This window comes from Opisthocomus hoazin, chromosome 6 (assembly GCF_030867145.1).
Source record: "Opisthocomus hoazin isolate bOpiHoa1 chromosome 6, bOpiHoa1.hap1, whole genome shotgun sequence".
NCBI classification, from domain to species: Eukaryota; Metazoa; Chordata; class Aves; order Opisthocomiformes; family Opisthocomidae; genus Opisthocomus; species Opisthocomus hoazin.
This window is the reverse complement of record NC_134419.1, coordinates 3,190,423-3,213,607: the sequence shown is the minus strand read 5'-3', so window position 1 is coordinate 3,213,607 and position 23,185 is coordinate 3,190,423. Positions and strand designations below refer to the sequence as shown.

The 23,185-nt window shown below is 40.5% G+C and overlaps 2 protein-coding genes across 4 annotated transcripts in view; one reads left to right on the top strand and one right to left on the bottom strand.

The window, feature by feature from the left end:
• Positions 1–20,936, bottom strand: part of ITGB3BP (integrin subunit beta 3 binding protein) — a 33,612-nt gene extending 12,676 nt beyond the window's left edge. Inside the window, exons 1-5 of the mRNA XM_075424313.1 lie at positions 20,852–20,936; positions 15,587–15,629; positions 11,166–11,304; positions 4,053–4,125; positions 713–791 (exon numbers count right to left, since the gene is read on the bottom strand). Coding sequence (XP_075280428.1) covers positions 713–791; positions 4,053–4,125; positions 11,166–11,304; positions 15,587–15,629; positions 20,852–20,856 — 339 coding nt within the window. The 5' untranslated portion in view covers positions 20,857–20,936. The remainder of the gene's footprint in view (positions 1–712; positions 792–4,052; positions 4,126–11,165; positions 11,305–15,586; positions 15,630–20,851) is intronic.
• The window catches only part of EFCAB7 (EF-hand calcium binding domain 7), a 29,951-nt gene continuing 27,657 nt past the window's right edge, over positions 20,892–23,185 (top strand). For 2 of the 3 annotated variants that reach the window (XM_075424309.1, XM_075424308.1), the window contains exons 1-2: positions 20,892–21,051; positions 21,288–21,416. The gene's annotated coding sequence lies outside the window, so the exon portion shown is untranslated. Of the gene's footprint in view, positions 21,052–21,179; positions 21,417–23,185 lie in introns of those variants that run through there. The other variant, XM_009931325.2, reaches the window with a different exon arrangement.

The window sequence follows — 23,185 nt, the reverse complement described above, 5'->3', positions numbered from 1 at the left end:
TCACAGCTGACCTAAAACCATACGCTATCCATCGCAGGAGAAACAGAACGGATTTTTCAGTGGGGTTTTCTAAATAAACATTTCAATTAAAATCTTTTAAATCAGTATCAGTCTTTTTTGGAAATAAACCATTGTCAGACCACACACGCAAGTAAAATAAATCAATACAATACTTGGAGTACACTGAATTATTTCTCAGATATTGATACACAGCAACGAACCTTGTGCTAACTTTACTCAGGAAACAAAATGTGAATAAAACAGAAAAGTGATTTGCATTTTAGCATGTATTAAACAGATTATTAAATGATGACACATTAGTGGTAAATTAAATAGTACAAACACTTCAACACAAAGGGATATTTCATCTTCCAGATATAAAAATCTATGCAGTAATAATTCATACTTCAAGTTATAAATAACAGTTGATAACTACTTCATATGCTTTTATTCGTGTACAAAATGAGGAGTGATACAAATTAAAAATGGTGTACTCGGAAAAGCAACTCCCCTAGTTTAAAAAAAAAAAAGATCTACCAAGTTCTGGATTATTTTTCCATTTCCTGGATTTCCAAGTCAAACCTGTCTGGTTTCAAGTACTATATTTGCTTCCCTATATTTTAAAACTCAAATGTTGCAGATATTTTCATTTTTAAAATTTCAAATCCTATACTTAAAGTAGATTATAAAAATAAATCACTGTAAATCAGACCTGTAGACTTGTCAGATTTGCTCTTATTTTCACAATTCTAGCCAAGGAACTTTCCACTTTGGACTGCAATTCCATGAACCTGCATAAAAAGTTAAAATAAAGCATTTCCAATTAGCCACATCACCACTTGCTGAAAATCAGCAATGTTTACAACATTTCCTAGCGTTTCTTCACATCGTGATCCGGATGGATCTAGATAAGCTCTGAACAGATGGGCTGTGCAACCTGATTGTGTCATACAACACCGAATATAACTTGCCTTTGCTTAGCACCTATACACGAAGTGTCAAAAATATATTTATATCCTAATTTTAAGGACAGGAACTCAGGTGCAGCAATATTAGAGGATTTTCTTACGATCATGCAGGAAGACAATGGTAAAACCAGGAATTTAACTCCTTTGTTCCCAAGAGCAGGAACTCAATCAAGAGGACGATCTCCACAAACCCAGGATCTGTAAGACCGTAGAACACCGCTTGGAGCCATAGGAAACGTGAGAAGCGATAACTGAGCCCAACAGAGACAACATTGCATGAGGTTATTTGTTCATCTTAGTTGTACCATCTCTCCTTTTAAGTCACAAATATATTTTACTACTCATTTAACATCCGATCTGATTAGATCTAAATGGCATACTTTAATGCACGATTAAGGATTTGCACTGAATATATATTGAAAAAAAATCCTGCAATGAATGTATAGGCTATTTGCTCTTTGAAGCAATTAAACACGCAAATCAAATGGTGGAGACAATGGAGAAATAACCTATTTATTGGTTCTTCCCACAGCAGGGAGAACCACCCTTATCAGAAACTCCAAGTTTAGAAGGAGAACCACAGTACGAGCAGAACTTCTCCCTGTTGCATTTCAACATGGCAACAGGCGGCTACGCAGAAAAGAAAATGCTAATCTCTGTGTGTTGTACAATGTATTTTCCACCTGTAAAATAAAGGGTATGGAAGTTCACATCAATATTACTGTGTAGGTGTTAGTTTATAAATGTGTTTTACTGGCATGTTACTAAGTGCCAGTCTCCCGAAAATCTTGCATTTTTTTTAAAAACATACTGATTTACTGAATGCAAACATTTAGAGGTCAGTGAAGACTATGATTGCTCAAATTGTTCTGCAATTCAAGGTTACTGTCACTAAGAAACGAGTCTATATGCATTGACCAAGGGATTTTCTGAACCACAAACACCCCCCCCCACCATTAATCAATTTACAGCCTTCCACTGGTATAACTCTAAGATTTAATATTTTAGTATCTAACATGCCATCCAAACAATTCTACTATCTGTCAAGCTCCATCACTTAGAAGATACTCACTGTCCTACAACCAAGAAATTTCAACCTAGTGGTGGAGGAAAGCATCCATTACAAGATAAAAACCCAACAAACACATTGAGCGTTTAAGTGCAATAATCAAAAGGAAGAGCTATAACTTCAAACGTAAGAAACATACTATTTAGTTGAATAAATGCCACAAGTATTATTTGTTAGTAAAAAAGAAATGCATGCATAAAATGTCTAGCCCCAAGGGAATTTCCATCTGGGACACGAGGTACAACCGTGACACAAATATTTAATACGTGCAACAGAATACAGTGATGCTTCTTCCAGTGACACAAGGTGCAGCACAGCAGCTGCGCTCTGCCTTCAGCATCAACAGGGCTTACGGTACAACCTGTTGTCAGCAGGAGGAACATCAGGCAAGCACAGCGAGGCTGGCCAGCAAAGGAGTATGTAGGCAGCGGAGGTTTGCGTTAGACTGAGGGGTGAGCTCTTGGGGACCAACTGGGGGAGCAGGAAATGCACCTCAGATTTTGGAGGGAAAGTGTGCCAGACCTTCAGACAGGAAAGTTAACAGAACAATTTGCACTGGCCCTGAATGAAATACTGGACAGTCACATTACACAGAATGATAAAAAATCATATAAGGCTGTAGAGGAGAGAAGAAGAGATGTGGTATAGCCATGTTGATGCCGAGCTGTGAATTAGAATCTCAGATAGATGTCAAAGATATAAGTCAAGATTCCACCAGAGGACAAGTTGAAGCATCAACTAAAAAGGCAGGACAACACAACAGGGTAATAGCATTTCAGGACAGTGTTGAATGAGAATAAAGAAGAAGAATGAGAATAAAGATTTTTTTAAAAAATTTTGATGATAAGAGATTACAAGAGTCTCTGGTGAATGCAGTTTCAGTTTAATAGAAAGGATGGAAATGGATGGGGGACTATCTAGGACAATACTGTACTAGCAGCAAGAAGTATGAACCTGCTCATTGAGAAAGGAAACTTTCAGATTTTTAGCTAGACTAAAGTTTAAACTCAAAGTAGTTTTACTGAGCATATACAACCTCCATATTAAAAAAACCTCACAGCTTCCAGGACTTCCAAATTAAGTGACTTCCCATAAAGATGCAAGGCATCCCTGATACAATCCAACTTACAGAGATTTGGAGCTTCCCACTTTTTCACCAAGTTCTATCATAGATGAAACAAGTATTTCCTTTGTCTAACTCTTAGGGATGGATGTGTTTGTTTCAGCTGAAATGCATAACACATTTAGCCTGACACCTCACTGTTGGCACAGAAAATCTCAGTTCATTTCTCAGCTGAGCTTTGGCAACGTTACAAACAATTAAATAAGTTTTTCATAACAGAAAAGATCAAGCAATACTAACAAAATGAGACACTAGCAGCCTTACTTCTAACGCATCTTATCACTTCTCCTTGTTCAAGTTTAGGAAAGCAGTTTATCAGATACTTCACCTGAAACACTTATTTAAGTGCTTTACTAACTGTTCACTGCCCAAAGTCCATTAATGTCAGGAAGCTTGTAGCTTAAAGTAAGACTATGGCAGAAAAGATTTTGCAAAACAAACGTGAAGTTCCACCATGACCACCTGTGGCTAGTTTTTAATCAAAAAGTGTCCAGCGTTACTGGCCCTGCATCTTTGGCAGTTAATGCTTCCAAAAATAAGCTAAAGGAATGTACACTTTCAGAAGAGCCTGGAAAGGCAAACCACTCCTTCGTTTCAGCAGTTTAATTACAATACCTCGCTGTGTAGTACTATGAGCATGACTGCTGTGATCGGCAGTGTCATATGCCCCACACTGCCAGTGAAAGACAGAACTGGCCGGACAGTTGTATTGCAAACCCTGCATTAATCTGTACCTCCAACTAAGCCTGCCATTCAGTGCCTTTGAATAGCCAATCCTGTGGAATTAGAAGTATTAAAAAATATTCGCTATTAATTTAATTCTGTATGAAATATTAATCTTTCATAAGGAAAAATCCCGGCACCGCACTCACAAGGCACTTGATACACTTACGTGTCCTCCACTGTTTGAGGCTGCCCTCTCCTGGATAATCTGCTTTCTGAACCCTTCTGCTTGGCTCCATCTCCTAGGAGGTTCACAAGAAAGGGAAGAAACAATAAAGATGAAAATAAGATATCTAGTATTTGAAGCACATGAAAAAATTGTCAGTATGAACCCCGACTATTGAATGATCTTTTAGGAAGTGAAGGAAGCCCCAGACTCACTTACAAAGCAGGACAGAGTCCCTTGGAATGAAACACACTAAGTTCACTATAATTTACTCTTTTGTAATTTGACCTCTCATCAATTCGCATTACATTTATATTTGTGGAAACCTTGGGATTATAGTGTTAACAGCTGGAAGTTAGTATAATTCTGACACATAGTTATTGTGTTAACTCGGAAGCTTTTTATCCTGTTAACCGCCTGAATGTGCGACACTGGCACAGAGCATTATCGTGAAAATACCGTAATGACTGAGCAATGAAACCTCCATTTTCCCTTAATAAAAAGTGCCTGGCCCCCAACTCCATCTTGTAAACAACTACAAGGAGATACTGCAAATTACGTCCAGAGGCTCTGACATGCTATATCGACAATATAATATTCTAGCTCGTCATACGACGGGGCGTGATAAATCACGTGCCAGTTGCCGTTACTCTGCATGGTGAATCATATTTCTACATTTCACTGCGTATTTTGAGCAGATGCATGTTTTCTGTGAGGAAACAGGAATAGGGTATTACCACAGGAGTCCATTCCCAGGGATTTGTTAATAAAACCTAGGCTCACGTGTGGTGTTGGTAAACTGGTGGACTGCCTTTCTGCCGCTGTAGGTTGGGCATTCTTAAATGACCGGATTCCGAGACATATTGCTCTCTGAAAGCAGGTGGACAGCGGGATGTTTTCAGTGATGCTGATCAGATTCAGAAAGTTGGTGCTGCACTAAAACAACATCGCTGGCTCACTGGCTGCTACCTACCTTAGACTGTTCACTTACAAAGGCCTCATTATGTATATTGTTCTGTAAAAGACTTTTGATCACAAAAGACTTTCTGAATTTCCATCTATTTACACAACTTATCACAAACTGTATAATTCAGACAGAAGTTGTATTAGAACAAAACCAGAGTAAAATTTTATCTTGTTTATCAGTTACTACTGGTTTTAAAGTCAGCACATTAACTTGTCAATTCTGCTTGCCCTTCAATTAGCATATCAGGAGGGTAATGTACTAACAGAAAGACATATGGCATCCCTCCTAAGTAATATTAAAAAACAGTATATACTGTCACAGCTGACAGGCTCCCACAGTACAAGAGTCTTCAGTGAAGCTACTGAAATTAGTGAGGCCGTACCTATTCATGTTATTGTGCTCCACAAAATCTATATGGTCACCTTCCAACACTTTGAAGTGTTGTATGTGTCTAGGTTCCAGCAATAAAAAGGTCACGTATGAATAGCAGAAATGATATCTGTTTAGTTGTGGCTGAAGCTGAAGACATCATACAACGTGGAGTTTTTGTAATTTCCACCTGAAGAATTTCCCCTCTCAGTATCAGTATCAGTCACACGCTGCTCCCTTTCCTGGACACAGTTCCGCTCTCCCGTGCAGTGGATTTCTTTGGATCTGATACTCACTAAAGACAAAACGGTGGAGGTGCATGTGTACGTATGCAGGGTGAGAGGCATGATCACGCACCCATTCTGTTTTCCTGAAAACAGTTTTCTCCTTAAACAAGGAGACCGTTAATGCATTTGACAATTAGTGATTTACAATGGCACACCAGTAATTCAGCTTCAGGGTTCACCACCGTATTTATAGCCAATCAGACTACACCCATCTATCCAAAATCCAAAAAAGCTCTTTTTTTTCTGGTGCCAAAGCAGTTCACAAGGTGTTTTAAATTAGTTCTTGCCTACTGTCCCTCCAACAGATGCATACACGCTCTTACAAATGCTTCATACTGAACAGCTGTTATTGCAAGGTGAAATTCACCTTAAAGTCAAAGATTTGGAGGAAACTACAACAGGTCTTTACTGTGGCCTTAACAAATGCCCTGATCCTAGAACAGACTCTCTGGAATGAGGTGCTTTTCACATTTCACTGTAATACGTCTTCTTTCTGCAATCAGACTAAAATGAGAGACCACACTAAGTATTAAAAAACTTTGGTTTCTTCTTGCTAGTTCTAAATTATTGCATACAAGTATCAGCACTCACAGATAAATTAACTTTTAATTTTAATATTTTGTAAAACATTTAGAAATGCCTCAGAATGACAAGGTGCTATAAAAGTTTAAGCTGTTCCACTACAGTAGGTAACGGTTAAGACCCCAAGAGATTTCATTTTAAATCTAAGTACTCATAGAACTTGCACTTAAATCAGTCATCAATCATCAAACAGATATTACGTTTAGACCAGTACTATGGAATGGTGGAACTCTGGATTAATTTGAATAAAAATAAATCAATTTAAAATAAATCTTAAAAATATATTAGCCAACAAGGATGAGAAACTCGTGAAGATTTAATAGTCTGTTATTTTAGAAATTTACGTCATAAATGAGTTGTGAGATTTTGGGTATTTAGGTAATACATGAATTATCAGGCAGCCCAATAAGACACACAGGACAACATGATAAAGGCACACTATCTCATAATTGGATTGGTTCACGTCTTCTCTTAAAATGAATGTTACTTTTGAGGAATCTTAGCATTCTGCAGGTATTTAGTCTTTTCTGAGGCACTCCTCCACACAGTTATTCGAAAGAAAGTCATGTTCGTAAGATCAGTAATTTCCATCTGACTCCTCAGTGAGACAGATGCATGCAATTTTATGTACTTCGCATGATGCAAGGTAAGTTTTCATAGCTAATGGCATTAATTTTGTAAGAATTTTCATTCTGTTGTTTTCTTACTTATTGGTCACAGAAAAACAGACTATAGATTACACTCTAACACCTCCCTTACAGGTGATATGTGTAATCTATTAAAATACTACAACACTTAAAATAAAAGTGTCTTTTCAGAAGGAGAAAAGAAATCGTGGGTTTAAAAGGACAACCTGAAACCTGTGGTATAAGAGGAAGTCTTATACACCACCATCTTACAGCTATATGAACACAGGAAAAAAAAAGATGGCTATTACTACATTACTGAATAATTATTCATCTAAATGTCAGCTATGATCAGGTGATCAGACTTTTTATAGGCAAAAAGAATGTTCCCCTATATCCATATTTCATATCAGTATGGAAATGCAGTACATGTTCACCTCTCCCACTGACATCCTAATATACAGGCATTTTAATACGATACATTTTGCCCCCTTTTTTCTCTCATCTAAGAGATAAGGCGTGTGTGATAATGCAGAGATGCTGAAAAAGTTTTAAAACTTGTAGTAGATTTCAATGTTTGTGTATTCTCATGTGTTTTGTCACCAAAGTGGCATCGACTAAAACTAAAGAGGTCATTAAAGCAGGTAAGTACAAACATGTAGGGATATTCAAGAGAGCCATAGCACTTTAAAGTTTGTATCTGACCGCTATCATTATATACAACTTTAAAAGCTTTTTGCAAAGGTAAGTGTTAAAGTGCAGGTGAATATCCAGCCAGGCTGAGGTATAGTTTCATATTCTGCAAACAGCCACAAAATTAAAATCTGTATTAAAAAGTATTTTTTTTCCCAACTGCTTTTGTGACATGGCAACATTAACAGACAGTTTACTGCTCCCAGTGCCTCAGACTGTAGTCACTGGGGACATAGATTGTTCTAATCGGATTTCTCCCTCAGGATACAGGCAATCCGAATTCAGCGATTGTCAGCGGTGAGGTGTAACACGCAGTCACTTTGCTTGAATCTGAATACTTCTTGCTTCATTCTGGGTGAGAATGTAGGATGCCACATCATGACAAAACAATTAACTGAAACACGGTACGAGCTGACCTTTCCACGACATGACAGATGCCAGCAGAGGCACACCAACTGATTGCACTAACAACCGCCACATCTCTGATCTGACACACAACACCTATTGGCAACGCTTCTCATTGAAAGGTTTCTTTGGACAGCGTGAAGAGATTCATATTTACTACCAGGGAAAAAAAAAAAAAGACAGACACATAGGCTCTTCATTTCATCCATGAAGTACCATCAAATCCTGAGACTGGTACAACACATGCAAACACAAAATTTCCTTCTTACTGATGAAAGCAGGGACAGCCATAGAAATCTGACCTGGGAATACTTTGAAAATACCTTTCTCTCTGTAGAAAAATAGAGTAGATAAAATTACATGTCAAAGACATAAGTTCCCTAACAAACTAAATCAGAATATTGCTCACTGGAAGAGTTACTTTTCACAGTAAGAAGAAAGTTGGAAAACAAAAGGCTTAGACTGCTGTCTAACCTGGTTTAAACTCCACGGAGAAAATTCAACACATAATCAGGGGTATCTGTGGGAATACTTAAGACAATGCTTTAAGCAACTTTACTGAAGAGGAAAATAATCCCAAAGAGAATTTTGGGGATTTTTAGAATACAGGGATCAATACTTTTAGAGGGCTGATTAAACGTCCCTAAAGATTTCTGGATGTGAAGTAAGTGTGAGTGTGAAGATACCCACTGTGCCAAATAATCATCTTTTTAGGAATCAAGAAGAAGCCATCAGTTTTGAGAGGAGGAATTGTTCACAAGACAGGGTAGGCACTGTGGCAAAGATCCATGCTTTCTGGTAGACAGAGGTGTACTCCCTTCATCCCAGCCTGGGAAGGACATAAACCAGGCCTTTCATCGCAAATCTCAACCTAGTTCTCAAAAGGCCACAAAATTAAACATGCGTCGACTGCATACATCTTAAATTTTGCGAAGGCAAGGGTGTTCTAAAACACAGGTCCTTTCAATACACCAGGTTTGCACAACTAGTTCAGACATGCTTAATCACTCACAGAAAGAATAAGGAGAAATTAGTATAATTCTTCCTCCAAAGGCTTCTTGGAATGTCAATGGTTGAAACGGTCATTTTTGTACTAGTTCCAGGGGCAAACGCCCAATTCAAAAGCATAGCACTGGCGGAGAAGAACAGCTATTCTGGGGAGCACTGGAATCCGCAGAGAACTTGGTAGGAGAGTTGTGAATGTTTCAACTGGCAGTGAGTGCTCAGGAAAAACTCGGCTGTGTTAAAACTGTTTGACAAACAGGTAACGAGGACACAAAGCCAGGTCATAATGAAGACTGGCAGCATGATAAAGAATTAGGATCTAGCTGCTTCTGTTTAGTTTCCCAGCATCACTACTCTTTAGGAAAAAAAACCCAACCCAAAACCTCCACACGCAGGCCTGTAACTATGGATAGCTCCACTGCCACCAAAACACCCGGTACTTCCATGCCTCCTCAAGCACTCCGCTATTTTTAATAAGGAAAAGGGATGCAATGCTCACAGACCGTAGTATTTTCAGCTTGAAGGCTTCCAGTAATTTTCATTTCTTGGTCAGCCAGTTTTGACAGAATCCCAACATTTCTTGATCACATACCTTTAAAAAAAATAAACCCCCCTTTTTCCTGGAGGAAAAATCTACTTTTGCAGCTCCATCATGAGAGCATATGGTGCAATTAGCTATTGCAAAAACCTGCAGACATCTAAATAAATTTCAAACAGTGGTTATTCTATCCTGCTCAGAATATTTCTGCTCATCATAATTCATGAATGTTAGTGAGGCCTCACTTACTGCACATAAATTCCAAAATATATGGGGCATAAAAAGCTCTTTAACCCAACAAAAAGGCCTAACAAGAACTGATGGCTGAAAATTAAAGCCAGACAAATTCAAAATCAGACAGGAGATTTTTTTTTTTTAATAGCTAAGGTAATTGAACAAGGAACTTGCTAACAAGTGATGGATTTTTTTTTTTTTTTAATAATTTGAAGCCTTCAGATCAAGCCATCTTTCTAGAAGTTGTACTGCAAGGAAATAAAAGCTCTTGGGCTCTGTATGGGAAAGACGACAAGAAAGGCTCTTTGTATTTTTTTTTAAATACGAAAAAGTCACATTAGGTGACCTAATGGTTCCTTAACACCTAAAAAGATCACAACCTGTATAGCCATAAAAGCAGGTTAGTCTACTGAAAATATACTTCCTTAGCAGTCACAGTTTGCATCAAAAACTGTGACTGTGTAGTTAAGTGGACATATATCCTGAAGTGAACTGGAAATAATATAGTTACAAAAAGGCCGATTTTCTGACATTCAGTGTTATGTTAGATTAATTAAAAATTGCCTTGACGTGCCTTGTTATGAAAAACAATAATATAAAATTATGTAAAAGAATGCAACACAGAAGAGTTAAACCAACTAAGCTCCCTTTTAGCTTTGATTTGATAAAACCTACGTATCTTTCAATATTCATAGACAAAGACTCAGAGCTGAGAAATCCTATCTATATGCATGCATGCATACATGCGAGCACTTACCACCAGAAACCTGGAAGTACATAAACCAGGACTCACATGGCAAATCTCAACATAGTTTTCCAAAGGCCCCCAAATTAAACACACATCAACCGCACGCACCTTTTCTTTCCAGCTCTCCTGACCACAAGCAAGCGCAGCCCTCAGCTGTTTATGTTATTATAACCAATGGGTTGCACTGCCTTGCAGGAGTAAACGCAGACTTCCTTGCGAGTAGCACACAGCAACCTCAGAACATCTCCCAGTATAATACAAAGAAGAACAGAGTCACTGTCAGTAGCACGTACCAGTTCTGCCAGTGAAAGCTGGGACTTAGAAAGAAAGCAAACAAAAGACATTGCTAGCATAAACATGCCTAACCAGTGGAATCAATGGAATTACTGACAAAAATGCCAGTGCAAGTTCTTTTTGCTGAGCCAAAGTAAAACATTTTTAATATTGATCAACAGAAAGTAAAACTTGTTTCATAGACAAGTTGTTTCACAAACACACCCAAGATTCATACTGAAAAGATTCAAGCTTAAAAAATAAACACCACCTTTTCCAAAAGAGATTAAGAGGAAAAAGAAATCCAACAAACCATGAGACGCAAGTTATGAAATCAAGACAATAACCAGAAAAATGTTGTAGTACGAAAGACAGAATGTTCAACTAACCACATGCTGGGCGATTTCTGAGATTTTGTGCATTATGACTCATGGGAGATGAAAATGGACTCATTTGGCGTGTTCCTGTTGTTGGTGAGTAAGAGCTTAGATTCTGCCTTTTGGTCTTCAAAGGTGGTGTATCAGATGCCTAAAATGGAGCAAAAGACAAAGAATCTACATGAATATTGGCTAAAGATAAAGAAGTACCTACGTGCATCTAAGCCTACAACAGTCGTAAACTTCTGCACACTAAACACATGCTGGCCTCTACCTTTCCTATCAGCAGAGTTATTTATTGCACCCCACAGCAGACAAAGCCTCTCTGAACATTCCCTATCGGATAACAGATTTTTCTAAGTAATTCCTAACTTGATGTCCTCCCATTCACGGAAAGTCCATGTTATACCTTGGGGTGGGTTGACCTCTGCTGGCTGCCAGGTGCCCACCAAGCCGCTCTACCGCTCCCCCTCCTCATCAGAGCTTAAAGAGCTGGCTACATGCAGTGAAACAGACACTTCTTTCTACAGTTCAGTGGTTGTTTTTTTTTTCCTCTTGGAAACACAGTATCATCAAAGCACATCCCACAGAAAAACAGAACAAGAGATTGCTTAATCCTTTAATTTGTTACAGTCCTGGGTCTTTGAGTTTGAGAAGCAAATTTATTGATCTCTATTTCTGTACCTGCAGCAAGGAAAGGAATGACTCCTCCACTTCTCAAACCACTAGCCTTCTCTACCACCTTGAGCCTCATTCCATCCATAAAACTGAATATAGAATCATAGAATGGTTTGGGTTAGAAGGGACCTTAAAGATCATCCGGTTCCAACCCCCCTGCCACGAGCAGGGACATCTTCCACCAGACCAGGGTGCTCAGAGCTCCATCCAACCTGGCCTTGAGCACTGCCAGGGAGGGGGCAGCCACAGCTTCTCTGGGCAGCCTGGGCCAGGGCCTCACCACCCTCATGGGGAAGAATTTCTTCCTCATATCTCATCTAAATCTGCCCTCTCTATCGTTTGTCTTCATGTCACTCATAACAGTCACTCCATTTCATACAGTATTTCTTCATGTATTTCACGAATGAAGTACAAAGTGAGGATCTGGGGTTTATATTCATTAAAGAATGCACTGTACTTAAGCCGGGGGGAGGGGGGGGGGCGGCAGAAACTAAAAAAACCCCAATAATCCGGCAACCTGATATTTGCACTTTGGTAACTGATAGTTCCACTGCAATTTCAAATTAATAACTCATTTATTGCCTTTCCATACGTTGTCCTGTTTTGCTGGAATAAGACCCTCACCCTACTGCTTTTTAAAGCAGCTTAAACAAAGGGCACACAAATCTCCAAATCCAGTAAGGATTTCTCAGCACAGGGATCTCCTGGGTGCCCTGGGAGGAGGGCTACCGGGGACACGGTTGAGGGCAAAGGCAGCCTGATTCTGGAGCACGGTACAGCATGGGAAGACAACTCTGAGAAGGCCTGAACCTCGCACATTTAAGGTCTCACAAGTATCCCCTGGAAAATCTTACTAGAGCAATTCCAGATTTCAAAAGGGGTGTACAGGTGGGAAAAGCAGTATTTTTAAGGCCAATAATGAGGTTCACCAGGTAACAAATATAATAGGCAATAAATATAAAACTAGGAGGACGAGTTGCACCAGTTGATTGAAGTGTCCTGAAGTACAATACTCCTATTTTTCACAACTACAGAGATATGAATACTCTTGTTATCTGTACGAATGAGTGTTTGTATTATAGCTTCTACTACCTTCTTGACTTCACCGAAATTTCAGGATGAGTTCTAGAAGTTAACATGTTATATAAAAATTAGGGTCCATTTTTGGCTTTCAGTTTTCCACACTGCAATACTACTAAATTCCTCTTGATTATATAAAAGTATACAGAATGTTCAATATCCCCTCTAAAAAGAACACAGCATATTCTTACACTGAGTTCCTGCTCTTCACTGCTGAACTCCTATTAACACATCCTGATCTTTTAATCTCCTTCATTTGCAGGCATTTCTTGTGCCACTTGTACCACAGCCTATGTTCACACTCATTTTCTTTCACAGAATGACACAGGTTCAAAGTATAATTTCTGCAATTGTACTTTAAAATAGAGTGACAGTACATTCAATTTTAATTCAGGTGAAGACAGAATACTGATTTATGCAATGGCATTCTACTTCCAGTGTTGCCTGCTATTCGCTTTCTGATATATCTTACTGCACTTTTACACAAAGCTGCAGTTTTGATGTTTCTCTTCTCCTACTCCGCCTCGAGTGGCTACCCTTAATTTAGAACCTACGAGTGTTAGTATTGGTCATCAGTAATACGACTTACACCGTATTTCAAAAGATGTAATTTGCTGCCCACGTACCTACCTTTTTTATAGCTCCTGGATATTACTCTGTCTTGTTTTAGTCTTCAATACCCTAAATAATTTTGCATCAGCCATTTCTACTCTTTTTGCAGTCTATCAGTATTTAAACAATAACTGATGGAAATCTTCACTCTGTTGTCACAAATATTTTGCCGCATTCAAGAAGATTATAGAAATGTTTCGAATAATCTTGAAATGAAATATTAATTACAGTAAAGTATCAATGCCACTTTAGGCATTGAAATATCATCAAATCTCTTTTGTAACAGGGAGAATCACCAATCTGCTTGCACTTCCAGGATATTTTTCCTGCTTGAACAGCAGTCACCTCAGTCACCATATTTCTGGATATGAACTACGACTCCTTTGAGCAGCTACCTGGAAAAAGTTACTGTAGTACTTACAAGGACAGTATTGATTTGGCAGTAAAAATTTCTCTTCCGGGAAGAAAAGTCTTAATTCAGTTATGCAGTATTTTAATGATACCACACCAGCATTACAACTAAAACCACTCATTTCTGATCTGGTTGGTTCAGGAATGCCTTGGGTAGTCTGACCAGCAGGTGGAATGAGGGCCTCCTGAGTAACAGCAATGGATGGGGCAGAGCTGACACAGATACTTCACACAAACCCGTCTGTGTTTATTACCTTACATTCCTTCCTACTTTCTGTAATGTTACTTAATTATGGTACGCTTTAAATCTTTGACATGTATCTGTTCGAGGCATCATATAAGCTAAAAATCATAGTGTAAACCTACATTACTGAGATTCCAGTAAAAGTTTTTATAATCACAGGCTTTTGTTAAGCTCTTTGCTGCACAAGAACCTGGATGCAGATAACCATCAAGCAACTCTTTCTTTTTATCTTACGGGGAGGGGGCAGGGAAGGAATAGCTTTAAGGCAGAAAAAGAATTGCCTGTAATTTCAGCTGGACCACTCACCTACAAAAACGTTACTACAGCCCAAGAAACAGATGCAAAATTACAGTCACAGCTGCATTCTGAGAAGAACAAGTTGGGTAATGGTACACTAAGCTGCTAATTAAATTGCTAATGATTTTTTTTTTAGTGCCACTGCAGTATTTTGCCACCTTTGTTTAAATTAAAAAAAAAAAAAAGTACCTAAAAAAATTTTAAAATGGCAAATTTCTATTTTGCTAAATACCAGTGAGACCTCCAAATATGTGCATATAAACAAGTCTCTTCAAAATGACACAGCCATGGAGATTTATTGGGAGCTCATTTGCTGACCAGCTATTTCTCTCTCCACACTTCCCCAAAATTTTCCTTCCTTTAAACACTGCCATCCTCACAAGCTTCTCTGTATTGATGTCTGCAGCAACACCCACTGTTGGTAGGAGCAGATAATAAACTGACATATGTCATGATATGCTGGTACTGGGAGTATACTATAGCTGCATTTACAAAAAATAATAGCAACAGTACAATTTTATTTTTATTGTGATAACTGTGGTGAAATTTATTGCAGTGTTAGTACTTTATTGTTTCATTATGCCAGATTAGCTGAGGGAGGTAATTATATCCTTGACATGAAAATGCCTTTAATGTTTTCATTTCAATTTTGCAGTTTATAATATGCAGATTACAGCATTATCATAATTCCACATTGTTACATGTACAATTACATGGAAGAACATTTGCTTCCAAGATAATGGAGCTAATTTCTAATAAATGATTTCACCAAGGATCTTAACTCATTCAGCTCTTGGGTAAATACCGATGGCAATAAAAATATGCATATTTCTCCACTATTTTCAAGTGATTCATGCTGATGTACATTACTTAAAGCCAGGCAGCTCTATGACAAATGGAATACAATAAATTCCATATAAATATTTCCAGCAGTAAATTTGTGCCTTGTTATCACTTTTCTAGACAACATCCAATCTGTAACAATATAAATGCAACTCTAATGAAATATCACGTTTATATACACATATATGTGTGCATATAGATATATATACACACACAAACACACACATATATACAGCCCAGATAATTCCATACACCAAAAAATACTTACATTATCTTTTTTAACAGTGTCCAACTTTAATGCTCTCTTAACTCTGGAAGACAAAAATATGGACAAGTTTTATGGTCATCTAGACACAAAGATTTCTGGTAGTACGGTCAATAATCTGTAATTTTAAAGACATTTCCCATCTCGTTTTTCACCTTTTTTTTACTACGCAAGAAAGCTAATCTCATCCAAAGCAAATACATTAACTGATTAAAATACCGTGTAACAAGAACATTGCTTGTTTAGAAGGATAAGGTGTTTGCATAAGAAAATCCAATTCTCCATTTTATACTAGAGATAAAAATCAAGACACTGAAGTGAAATTGCACTGTACATTTGTCTCTTTCTCAAAGACTATAAACAAAGAAAAAATGCAAAAGCATTATCATTTACATACCTTCTGAGGAAGGGTTGAAATTATTTTGCCATTAGTAGAAATAATGTATCAGGCATTTAAAACACAGGTACAGCCAAGGTGAAAAAAGTAGTTCTTCCCATCATTTTAGCTCTTAACATGATTCAGTGCTACCAGACTATGACTTAACTGGGGAACAGATGCTCTATGTCTTTACAGGTCCCCAAACCATAAGAAACTATTCGCTAGTCTTCTTCACTATACTGATTCAGGAACATGCCAAGCTCTCTCTGCAAAATCTGCTCTGCTGAACTGGATGCCCAGCTGTTAATGGCAACGCTAGAAGAGGAAAGCTGAATATTTATAATACTTTATATCGTACAGCTGTCTTCTAAAGAGCAGTCATCAAAATTTTATTGAATGCAGACTAAATGCTCAAAGGAAAGAAAGGTCAACATAAATTAAGACTATTTTTCCCAGAGACAACTGAAACTTTTTAAGCACATTCCTAAATCTTAACAATAGTTTCAAGCATTATATAAAACAGAGTAAAAAAATGTAACATCTTTATAAGAACAGTTCCCAAGAAACATACATATTATATCAAATTAAACAAGATTTAGAAAATACATCATATTTCAAGAACTTAGTTCACCGTTTTCATCTTGGAAAAGAATGTTTTTACTTGTAAGGAGTTAAGATGACCTCATTTCAAACATATCCTTTTTAAATTTATGTTACTATTCCAAAACTATAAATTAAAGTATGGGAAAAGATAGAATAAAAACATATCTTTGAAATATAACTCAGGCAACAGTCTACATGAATACTGTTTTACAACTATCTATTACAAAAAGGGGAAGAGAAGTATTCTATCTTAAAAAAGCCAAGTAAACAGGTAACATTTAAATTAAAATAGCGTGTGAACTTCTTGCCAAGGGGCAGTCAAAGCTGTAACAGTTTGATGGAATTCTTTACAATGTATTTCTTTTTTAACTAGAAAGCCATATTGCTGTAGGAATGCAGACTCCATTACATCTCCCACCCCGGTGGCAGCAGAGAAACATTATATTTATTAATACATCTAGTCTGAAAGGATGCTCCAGGGGCCAATGCATTTGCATGTTATACTAAGGCATGTTATGATGGAAGTTTTTATGATGGACTTCAAAAGAAGCTGGAAGCCAAAGTAAAGCAGAATGTGGACTCGACATAGCTGTAGGATGAAGATAAATGAGAAGCTACATGAAAATCCCACTAAATTATAAACATTTAGAAAATTTCTTAAAGAGAAAGCTGTGGACTGGTCAAGACTATGTTCCTTAAAGTCTGTCAAGTACCGTGTACAGCAACAGAGCTGCAGATAGCCCAAATTTCTCTCTGATGGCCTGCAGAACCCTTGCAAACACCCTCAGCTACGATGGCGAAGAGGCCGCCTCGTTCCAGGCAAGCACTTCAGAGTTGGAAGGATCTGCATGGATACAATTTTGGCTTCAGGGGTCAACTTTGCCTCGCTTTTCCCATTCGGTCCTACCCAGCAGCCTGGTTTGCTTGTGGGCTTGTTTTTAGTCATTGTCTTTCTGATGGCACAACATGAGGAGGTAAATCTCTGGTGACTGTGATTCACTCCAAATAAGCTAAAATTTGTGCTTAGTCTACACATAGTCCCTGGCTAGGACCATCGAAACAAAATTCATCCAGACATCTAACATGAAGACCCAGCTGGTCAAAGTGTCTTCTCAGATCTTTCAGAAGATGAACATGGAAGAAACCCAATATGTGCATCCAGGTGTAAAGAAAATTCCTAAAGTATTTTAGGAAACACTGTGCAGGAGGAGCACCAGCTTTAGTTTGGTTTATCTTATTTGTATGGCTGGAAAAGCCTTGCTATGGCTACGGAGTAAAATCAAATGTCAGAGTATGAACACGAAAAGGAGACAGAAAGACGAGACACACTTGATGATAGTAAACAACACCACATTTACCTGAGTTTCCTACCCTTGAATTGGTTCAACATTCCAAGACAGGGCTTATTTTATTTTCTCAGCTATGCAGAGTATGATGGCACTTGTTTATAGCTAGCTGTACAACCTGCAATGGTTATTTTGCCCATAATATAGAACCATAGAATTGTTTAGCCTGTCCAGATCCCTCTGCAGAGCCTTCCTACCTCCAAGCAGATCAACACTCCCACCCAACTTGGTGTTATCTGCAAACTTACTGAGGGTGCACTTGATCCCCTCATCCAGATCGTTGACAAAGATGTTAAACAGAACTGGCCCCAACACCGAGCCCTGGGGAACACCACTCGTGACCGGCCACCAGCCGGATTTAACTCCATTCACCACCACTCCTTGGGCCCGACCACCCAGTCAGTTTTTTACCCAGCAAATAATACACCCATCCAAGCCATAAGCAGCCAGTTTCTCCAGGGGGATGCTGTGGGAAACAGTGTCAAAGGCTTTGCTAAAGTCCAGGTAGATAATATCCACAGCCTTTCCCTCATCCACTAAGCAGGTCACCTGGTCATAGAAGGCGATCAGGTCAGTCAAGCAGGACCTGCCTTTCATAAACCCCTGCTGACTGGGCCTGATCACCCAGTCGTCCTGTGTGTGCCGCGTGATGGCAGTCACGATGATCTGCTCCATCACCTTCCCCAGCACCGAGGACAGGCTGACAGGCCTGTAGTTCCTGGGACCCTCCTTCCAGCCCTTCTTGTAGATGGGCATCACATTAGCTAACTTCTAGCCAGCTGGGACCTCCCCTGTTAGCCAGGACTGCCGATAGATGGTAGAAAGTGGCTTGGTGAGCACCTCCACCAGCTCCTGCAGCACCCTTGGGTGGATCCCATCCAGCCCCATAGACCTATGTGTGTCTATATGGCGTAGCAGGTCACTGACCATTTCCCCTTGGATTTTGGGGTTTCCTTCTGCTCCCCACCCCTGTCTTCCTAATCAGGGGGCTGGGTGTCCAGAGAACAACTTCCCTTACTGTTAAAGACTGAGGCAAAGCAGGCATTAAGGACCTCAGCCTTTTCCTCATCCTTTGTCTCTGAGTTCCCCCCCGCATCTAATAGAGGGTGGAGATTCTCCTTCACCCTGCTTTTGTTGCTAATGTATTTATAGAAACATTTTTTATTGTCTTTTATGGCAGTAGGCATATTTATCAGGTTAAAGAGCTACATATTACTTCTACAGCATATTGTTCATCTATCATTTCAGGTCTTATTGTCAGTTCCTTGCTAATACTGGGAGATCCTTACTTACTTGAATAGTGCTTTGATGAAACCACTTATCAGAACCACTTAACAGGAACTGTTTAACAGTGAGAGTCTGGGTATGCAATTTAACTTTCAATAAGGAAATGGATTTTTTAATATTGTTTTAAAGTCCACATACACTTAACTTTCCTTAACAATTCATGTATGAATGAATGCAATGGTAACAGTCACATACAGATTGAATGCAAAACAAAGAATATATAGAATCAGGAACCTGATTATATTATTTCATTAAAAATACCCTAGAGAGTATTGTAGTGCATTCTGAGGCCATTTCAGTTAGCTTCCTCTTAAGTTTCTGCTTTCACTGGGGAAAAGAGAAAACACCTCTATACTATTTACTTCTTGCTTCATCTTCAAAACCTGCCAGCAAAAATGCCTTATTAATTGGAAAAGCAGAAAGAATACGTGTCATTTTCTATGTTCAGCTTACACAGTAGTCAAACTCAGTGTGTGACCAGTGAGAAACTGACAAACACCAAAAAACCCCAAAGCTTGTGTGTTGATGTTTCCTTTGCATCACTACAGTCTGGCATGATTATGTCACCTTCCCGTGGTCAAGAGAAAGACTGGCAGAAGTTGGAATCTACGTGAGCTCTAACATACGTTACCTTTGAAATCGCACAGGGAGCTTTAAACTTGGACAATATCCAAAGCCTATATACAGGCAGCATAAGTCTTACGGCCTCACCTTACTGCAGTTGAAGTTCCCAACATTCTATACATTTTATCGTTCTGCAGAAGCCACAATTAGCAAAGACAGACAAGAACAGCATCGGATTTACACAACCATAGCTTTATATATTGCAAAGAACAGGAGAGATCTGGACAGGACTCATCCCCACGGGTGACAACACCAAGAGACACAGCGTGATGGAAAGCAGACACGGATCGCGCCATGCCCCTGTCATCGCAGACCTGCAATCCCCCCCTTCAGCAGTGCCAAGCCCAGGGGTCAAACCCAGCGGAGCCCACCCACGACATGGCTCCTCTCCCCCCTGACCCCCTACCACACAGCCTCACGGGCTGTACCCACCGGGCGTGTGGAGCCAAACTCCAGCTCGCCTGCGGGAGCCGGGAACGGCCACGGAAGATCCCTGCAGTTTTACCCATGCCAGCGGGCATCGCCCACCCAAACCCTGTCTGGATAAAGCTCTGCCCCAAGGAGCCACCATCTTAAATGTTTCCCGGTCCCATCCAACGACTGGAAGACAGAGCCAGAACCAAAGCCCGCCCTTCCCCACGCCACGGCCCGCTCCTCCCCTCTCTGGGAGAGCCCGGGGAGCGCCTTTCTCCTCAGGGAAGGAGCTCGCCGCCGCATAGGAGGCCCGAGGAGCGCCTTTCTCCTCAGGGAAGGAGCTCGCCGCCGCATAGGAGGCCCGAGGAGCGCCTTTCTCCTCAGGGAAGGAGCTCGCCGCCGCATAGGAGGCCCGAGGAGCGCCTTTCTCCTCGGGGAAGGAGCTCGCCGCCGCATAGGAAGCCCGGCGAGCAGCGCTCTGCCTCACAGCGTCCCACACGGGCCCTCGCTCCGCCGACTCCCGCCGCGCCCTCAGGCTCGGCGGCCGGGGGGAAGGAGGAGGAGGAGGAGAGCGGCGCCTGCAGCCGAGCTCCGCCGCCCGTACCCGATACCTACGACATCGCAGCGCCCGGAGCCGCTCCCGCCGCCTTTGCAGCTCTCCCGCCGCCGCCGCCGCCGTGCACCGGCCAAACGCCGCCGGCTGGAAACGGCGCTGCAGAGGGCGGGAGGCGGCGGGCCGGGGCTGCAGCCGCGCCCGTCAGGCCCGTGGGCGGCTCGGCGGGTCCCGCTGCCCGCGCTTTTGGCGCCGCGTCACGGTAGGAGCCCGCGGGGAGGCCTGAGCGAAGGGCGGGAGGTGAGGTGGGGCCATGCCGGCCCCTCAGGGCCGCCGGGCAGGGCGGGAGAGTCGATTCCCCTCTGACGGGCTGAGGGAAGGGGGTCGCGATGTGCTTTGCGGGAGGTTGGGTGGTAAATTTTTTGCCTAAGAAGACCCCTGCGCCCACCGGAGAGGGAGATGGTGAAGATTCATGTGGTAAAAGTTTCCTCGTTTCAGGTGAGCGAGGCCTGGGCACTTGGGCTCGAAGCTTCCCGGCCCGCCTGCGGTTGCTGAGGAGGGAGCTGCACCTGGGCCTGGCGGGGAAGGCCGGTGTTGCCAAGAAGGCTTAATTCCTGCTTGGAAGGGGTTTGTATTTGTTAGAATCGCCGCAACTAAAATGGGAAGTAATAGGCTGCATCGTCCTCCTGCTTCAGCTGAGGCAGGATTGCTGCCCTCCGTCCATTTTGTCTGCAGGGTCAGTTGTCCACTAAAAATTTAAGAGCCGAAGCCGTGGGGCTGCTGGCGGTGCTGTCGCTCGCTGGATTTCTGGGCAGCGCCTTGGCAGCGCTTCTCGGCAGAGCTGTGGCTCACGTAAGAAATACCTCGGTAACGGGAAGCCTAAGGAGTATAAACGAGAGTTCACATTTTATAAGCTAGTTACTGGAAAATTAACATTTATTCTTCTTTTCCTCCTTGACTTTAACCCACTTCCGTTTTGTGTGTGTAACACTGGTGCTTAATTATTGTGACACCCGTTTGCAGTAACCAGACTGTATCACAGTGTCCCTATGGGGTCCTTCCAATGCCAGTATAATATTAAAGTGTCAGGCAGGCGGTCTGTGTATTATAAATAGGGTACTTCATCCATGATAAGCGATTATTATCTTTCTTTCCCAAGTGTAAAAGACCTATATAACTCAACAAGGTGCGAGTGATTTAGGCCTCTGGAGTAAGAATCCAATGAGTCCTGAAGGGGACCCTACGATGTCGTTGTCTTGTTGCTGAAGTTGAGATATTCAATTTATTATCCTGGAATATATTTTCTGAAGTCAACATTGGGTAAAATAATATGAGAGGCTGTTAGACCAACAGTACAACACGATTTAGTGTCCCTCTGTGATGGCTTTCTAAAGACCTTAATCACCCCTGGTAAAAGCAGAAAGCTGCTGTTAAAGTTTACTGGCCATTGGTGAGCGAACAGTATTAGTTACTGCTTTGAATCATTTTAATAATTTAGAAAAAATGCATTTCATATTTTTTTTTATCATTTCACCATTATGTGGGTAGCGTTCTTGTACGTAAAAGGCCTAAGTTATGCAGTTTTACATGCATTCTTAGCTTCAGGCTCATTTACTTCTATTGCTTATATTTAGAAAAGTCTTAAAAGTATAATGAAGTGTGTTTAACTTCACATACTTGAAGGATTAAGAGTTAAAATTTTTAGCAGTTTTGCTATTAACAATATGTTTTATTGAGTTATAACTGTAAAAACAAAAAACCAAACCCCATTCTGGTATGGGTTAGAACCAGAAAAAAACATGTAATCAATTTAATAATTATTGTATCACTTTTTAAACTGTGCATGTTATATGGTGTTTAAGACATTACACGGTGTCTCTGCTGAAGCTGTATAAAACTACCCAGTTTTCCAGCTAAATCAGTCTTGGAAATACAAAAGTCACCTTTTGAGTGAAGGGAGGAAACCCTGACAACATACACGTGCTCACACGTAGTTTTCACTGGAGGACAAAGGAGGCTGTTACTCTGCTGTTAACACCAAGAAATGCAATAGGGAATCCCACGTGACAGGAGTCAGTCGTGATCATGCAGCCACAGAGCTCTCTCCAATAAGCGCTGCATCCATTCTTGATAATATTTACTTTGTTGTTGTTTGGTGAAAAAGTCTTTCAAATGATTGTGTGCCTCACACCTGTGGCCACGTTTAAATTGGTGGTTTTTTTTCTAAAAACACTACACCTTTGCTACTGCTGGTGAACTGTAGCAACAATGAGAGTGGCACTGGGAGCAAAACAGTGGTATATATGGTATGTTCATTAATTTATCATTGTGCTAGGCACAGAGAGAGGTAGTAAAGTCATCAGAGCCAACAAGTGCACTTCTCTGCAAATTCTCCC